Source organism: Olea europaea, chromosome 19 (assembly GCF_002742605.1).
Source record: "Olea europaea var. sylvestris chromosome 19, O_europaea_v1, whole genome shotgun sequence".
NCBI classification, from domain to species: Eukaryota; Viridiplantae; Streptophyta; class Magnoliopsida; order Lamiales; family Oleaceae; genus Olea; species Olea europaea.
In genome coordinates, this window is record NC_036255.1 from 7,193,983 (window position 1) to 7,200,527 (window position 6,545).

At 31.5% G+C, this 6,545-nt stretch overlaps 1 protein-coding gene across 1 annotated transcript; it reads left to right on the forward strand.

Annotated features, from left to right (window-relative positions):
* The first annotated feature begins 1,899 nt into the window (after nucleotides 1-1,899).
* Nucleotides 1,900-2,808, forward strand: LOC111368279. Its single transcript, XM_022989517.1, has 2 exons — nucleotides 1,900-2,364; nucleotides 2,494-2,808. Exons 1-2 carry the CDS (start codon nucleotides 1,900-1,902, stop codon nucleotides 2,806-2,808), a joined length of 780 nt encoding a protein of 259 aa, XP_022845285.1.
* Nucleotides 2,809-6,545: the final 3,737 nt, after the last annotated feature.

A 6,545-nucleotide genomic window follows, 5' to 3' on the forward strand; every position in this document is an offset into this window, starting at 1 on the left:
TTATTCAGTGAAAGACATGATCACTTGAGTGGATTGTATTTTATTTCTTAAAATTTTCAATTTTACTTATTAATTTTTTCTAACATTTCGTAAACTAGCACATATCGTATTTATTGATGATTCCATCAAAATATTCTATTTCCATTTTTTGAAATGAGAATTTTTTTTTTTGTTTTTTTTTTCGCATTTGAGTATTTTTTTTTTCTTTTTTAAATATGATGGGAAGGAAGTTGTTTTACTCCCTTCAAATCTACCTTATGGACGGATCTATTATTAGAGACTATAAATGTTAAATAATTGAAGATTGTTGATAAAATTTCGATAAAAAAAGTTGAGAACATAAATGCTACAACTAACCAATCTAGAGGGTTTTAAGTGCAATTAAAATGTGATGTAACTTAAAAAACTTGTGAGAATATAATTAGCCTTAAGTGGCTCATCAAAAGGAAAAACCATTGCATTTTTGGGATTCTTTTGGGTTAACTAACAAATTAAAGCCAATCTCAATTTTTTGTACCTTGGACTAATTTTTCATAGGCAAACCTTAGATTAAAATGATATTCCAAGGAAAAGGAGTGTATGTTTTTATCCTCTTTGATGAGAAAAAATTCAATATAAATCAATTGAAAGAGATTTTTATTTTCTTTTGAATGGTAATGGATTGAATAAAACTTTTATGTGAATTTATATAATTAAAAAAAAAAGTCACTTCAAAAATTTTGACCTTCGAAAGTATCTTATCTTAGTTGCACGACCATATCACGATTATTTGATTCTATATTTAAATGGATATCTGGTCGCACAAACAAAATATGTTATAGTATTAAGTTTGTTATGAATTTAGCTAGAATTGACTATTTCAAAATGAGATTTTTCTATTTTATGACGTTGTGTCCTAAATTTTTGCTCGACTAAAATTTAAGAATTTGCTTTCAGAAATCGATCATTTATCTATAAATAGTATTTGCTGCGATGCAGCATGTGTTAAATATTTGTTCAAAATCAATGGAATGATAATGAACTAATTGTTGGGTTTAATTGTAAAATTGGTAGAATCAAAAGAAATTGAAAAATGCAAAGTTTGATTTTTTGTCCATGCATACACACAAACTTATTTTTGTGCATACACAAGATGTGTTTTGGCAAAATCAGAATTAAATTTTGCTTCTACTATGCGTACGTATAATGTTAAAAAAAAAGTCGTTGGCTAGTTTTTCAATTTGAAATTTGGGAGCCGTTTTAGATTAAGAGGGTGTTTGGTAGGAATTTTTATGTGAAAATGCATTTTTGAATAGTAAATTGATGGGAAATGTGTGGTTGAAAAATAAGAAATTTTTTTTGATTTACGTGTAATATTATTTTAATAAAGAATGTGTGGTTGAAAAGAAGAGAGAAAAATGCATTTTGATAAAAATGGGTGCCAAACAGGGCCTAAAAGTTGCCACTTTTCATCTTGTTTTGACACCATTTCATGATTTATTGATTGAGGCCTATAAAATAGTGATGAATGATCAAAACAAATACATTACAAACATTGAAAACATCTTACAATCCATACTTTGTTCCAAAAACAATCAAGTCCTGGTTTACATTCATATTCATTCTATCTTCGTGTTCTTCAAGTTTTGGAAGAATTTCACTTTGTGCTTTGGTGAAAGTTTTTACAATGCTTGTTACAATCATTCAAACCATTTTTCGGAATATCCTTAAACATCTCATAAATATCGGAGAGGAGGCAAATAACATTTGAGGACAGCGATCTCGCGTTCAAGCCTTCACATTTGTTGTTACAATTTTTTGATTTTGTTCCTATTGTTGCCATACTTATTGTGAATTTCCTTTTTGTTTCTTCTTCATCCCTCCAATATTTACAAAAATCTCAAACTTTAATTGCCTGAAATGGAGAATGAGACTACAATGGCAATCATCAAACTTATGAATCAAGACTTGGTGCGGTTGGATCGATTGGATGGTACAAACTTCACACGGTGGCAGGACAAGTTGAAATTTCTACTTCCTGCATTGAAGATCTTCTATATTTTGGATCTAAAATTGTCTCCACTATCGGAACCTACAAATGGAGAGACGGAGGTAGTCAAGGCTGAAAGACAGAAACGACAAGAAGATGAATTGATATACCGCGGTCACATACTAAATGCTTTGTCGGACTATTTATATGACTTATACACAAACACAACTTCTGCAAAGGAAATTTGGGAAGTATTGGAGAATAAGTACAAAGCGGAAGATGAAGGTACCAAGAAGTTTCTAATTTCTAAATACTTCAACTTTAAATTCCTTGATAGTATCCCTCTTCTTCCCCAAATACCTGAATTGCAAGTCATTGTCAATAAACTAAAAGCGGTAAAGATTGAAATCCCGGAGACCTTTCAAGTGGAAGCCATAATTGCTAAACTTCCAGGGGATTGGAAAGGATACTGGAAGAAGATCATGCATAGTTCCGAAGATTATTTCTTGAAATAATTGCAAAAGCATCTTCAAATCAAGGAAGAATCCAAATTGCGTGACAAGAGTGAAAATTCCTTTGAGAGAACTTCCAAAGTTAAAGCTGTTGAAAAATCTGAACCGCCAACAAAATTCAACAAGAGGAAGCATTCGAGAAACTTTAACAAGTCCAAGAAAAAGACCAAAGGAGGGTGTTTTGTGTGTGGAAAATCTGGACACTATGCAAAAGATTGTAGACACCGAAAACAAAACAATTTCGAGGGCAAAGTGAACTCCATCCAAGAAGATAAAATTGTGGTCACCGTAAGCGAAATAAATACAATCAAGAGAAAGGTTCCTTGATGGTGGTATGATACTTGTACTACTGTATATGTATCATATGACAAAACTGTATTCAAAACATATCATGAGGTGGATGAAAACCAAGAGATTCAAATGGGCAACAAAGTTCGATCCAAGGTTATTGGAAAGGGAAATGTTGATATCATCTTCACTTCCAGGAAAATCGTTACCCTTACCAATGTACTATATGTTCCACATATGAATATGAACTTAGTAAGTGGTAATCTCTTACGAAAATTGGGTATCAAATGTGTGTATGAATTCGGTAAACTTGTACTCTCCCTTAATGGAAAATTTGTTGGAAAATGTTATTCTAGTGAAAGAATGGTCAAACTTTGTACCGTTGACAAGGAAATGAATAAAACTAATTTCGCTTATGTTGTTGATCTATTTTCATTATGGCATGCTAGATTAGGATATATTGATAAAAGTACTATGATACGTATGGAAAAATGTGATTTGATTTCATATGATGAAAATAATGAACATAAATGCAAAAGATGTGTAGAATAAAAATTGACTAAAAAGCCATATCAAAGTGTGAAAAGGACCTCTAATATCTTGGAATTAATTCATACAGATATATGTGAATTAAATAGCATGTTAACTAGAGGTGGAAATATATATTTCATTACTTTTATTGATGATTTTTCTAGATATACATAAGTGTACTTGATGAAACATAAATATGAAACTTTTGACATATTTAAGGTGTATAAAAATGAAGTTGAAAATCATCTAGGAAAGAAAATAAAGATCCTAAGAAGTGATAGAGGTGGTGAATACTTTTCTAATGAATTTAATTTATATTGTGAACAACATGACATAATAAATCAATGTTCTGCACCTAGAACACCCGAACAAAACGGTTTGACTGAAAGAAAGAATAGGACCTTAGTAGAAATTATTAATGCCATGCTTATATCTACTAAGTTGTCATTTAATTTATTGGGTGAAATTTTATTAAGTGCATGTAGGATACTTAATAAGATTCCTTCTAAATATATAAATGTTTCTCCTTATGAATTGTGGAAAGAAAGAAAATTGAACATCGGATACTTCAAAGTGTGGGGATATCTTGTTTATTACAAAAATACAAATCTTATTTGGAACAAATTGGGTCCAAGAGACATTAAGTGTGCTTTTGTTGGATATGCTAATAATAGCAAATCTTATAGATTGCTAAACTTGGAAACCGATGTGATTATCGAATCAAGTAATGTAGAGTTCTTTGAAGATTTGTTATCATCGAATAATGAATTGAGGGAAAATATTGAAAATATCCCTAGTTCAAGTGGAACACGTGATGAAATGTCTTCTAAAGATATTGATGAGTCCAGTGAACCGCGAAGAAGTAAGAGAACTCGAGTTAAGAAATCTTTGGGGCCGGATGAAATTAATTCTCAACTTATATCCTTTTTATTTAGTAGAAGGAAATGAATTGAATGTTGTAAGAACAATTCCTTTTGTTTTACAAGTGGAAACCGATCCTAAAACATATAAAGAAGTTATGGCTTCTTGTGATAGCATTTTTTGGAAAGATGCAATTAAAAATGAAATAGATTCGATAATGTCTAATAAATCTTGGGAAATTGTCGATTTACCAATAGAATCCAAACCTATTGAATGTAAATGGGTATTTAGGAGGAAATATAATGTTGATGGTTCTCTAAATACCTTCAAGGCTAGATTAGTAGCCAAAAGATATTGACAAAAGGAAGGAATCGACTATTTCGACACTTATGCACCGGTAGCTAGAATAACATCAATTAGGATATTATTCGCATTGACTTCAATATATGACTTGCATGTTCATCAAATGGATGTCAAGACGACATTTTTAAATGAGGAGGTCTATGTGGAGCAACCCGAAGGGTTCATTCTACCTGAAAATGAATATAAGGTATACAAGTTAGTAAAATCATTATATGGCTTGAAGCAGGCACCTAAGAAATGACATGAGAAGTTTGACTTCGCAATAATATTATTTGGATTTAAACATAATAGCTTAGATAAATGTTCATATTCTAAAATGTGTGATTATTACGTGACATTTATATGCATGTATGTTGATGACATGTTAATTATAAGTAATCACATGGACGGGATAAAAGAAACGAAGAGATTTTTATTTTCCACATTCAAGACGAAGGATCTTGGACAGGTGGATACCATTTTGGGTATCAAAGTCACAAAGACTAGTGGAGGTTATCACCTAAGTTAATCACATTATATCGAGAATGTGATAAACAAGTTCAAACACTTGAATATAAAAGAATATAGTATCCCAATTAATACAAGTTCAAAACTCGTAAAGAATGATGAAAGGACGATTGCTCAATTGGAATATGCTAGTGCTATTGGAATTTTTATGTATGCAGTTCAATGCACAAGATCAGATATAACATACGCAATTAGTAAACTTAATAGATTTACTAGCAATCCAAGCAATGATCATTGGAGAGCCATTAGGAGAGTTCTTGGATACTTAAAAAAAACCAAGAACTTAGGCTTATAATATAATAAATTCTCGGCGATATTGGAAGGATTTAACGATGCTAGTTAGATATCCAGCACGAGTGAAAGTAAATCCACATCGGGTTGAGTGTTCACTCTAGGAGGAAGTGGTGTTTCTTGGAAATCAAAAAAATAAACATGCATAACACACTCGATCATGGAATCTGAATTTATAGCACTATCGGATACCGGAAAAGAGGTTGAGTGGCTTAAGGATCTCTTTTATGAAATACCTTTCGGATCGAAGAATATTTCTTCAATACCTATCATATGTGATAGTCAAACTATATTAGCAAAAGCATACAATAAAGTATATTATAGAAAGTCTAAGACATGACTATATAAGGAAATTAATCAAAAACGAAACAATTTCCTTAAATTATGTAAGGTCAATCGAGAATTTGACGGATCCTTTGACTAAACCTCTAAATAGAGATTTAGTGGCGTCTACTTCGAGTAGGATGGGGTTAAAACTCCTTAATTAAAAAGTTCCACCAATGACGGCAACCCTACCTGTCATTACTTAAAAAGTAATCCACGGGTTCAAAGGGTAACAACAAGTCATTCGATATGTGGATAGTTGTAGCATTATTTAAATCCACAATGACCCTTTCCTAATTAAATAATGTTGGTTGTTACTGAAGTGAGGGTTGAGTTTAATACTCTTAATGAAGTTCAATGCTAAAATACAAGTATCTCTAAAAGTAACAAAGATATTGAAAGAACTTCACCTAAATGAATTTTAAGGTGGTGTCGTCTCGATAGAGAGTTGGAGTTTCTCTCTTAAAAGTTCATTGAATAAGATGAGCACAAGGCCATAAAAGCGCGAAGCAAGTTAAGGAACTTGAGAACACGTGATACTTATGCGTGTGTTCTTACCAGTATTGTCATAAGGAATAATTGGTTCAAAGCTTCCACACTACCTCTAATTCCGACTTTACTTTATTTGAATTATACAATGGTTAGATTCAAATTAAAAAATATCTAATCCTTATGTATAAGTGTCGTCTTTTTGAATATGTGATCGTATTGATTTTGAGCAAGTGAGGGATTGTTGAATATTTGTTCAAAATCAATGGAATGATAATGGACTAATTGTTGGGCTCAATTGTGGAATTGGTAGAATCAAAAGAAATTGAAAAATGCAAGGTTTTCCACAGGCTTATGTTTGTGCGTACACGAGATATGTTTTGGCAAAATCAGAATTAAATTTTGCTTCT

What these genes read in the sequence shown, in the direction of transcription:
- LOC111368279 (XM_022989517.1), top strand. Translation starts at nt 1,900, where the DNA reads ATGGAGAATGAGACTACAATGGCAATCATCAAACTTATGAATCAAGAC. An exon ending in TTGTCAATAAACTAAAAGCG is followed by an intron (nt 2,365 to 2,493) that starts GTAAAGATTGAA and finishes TAATTGCAAAAG; the next exon opens with CATCTTCAAATCAAGGAAGA.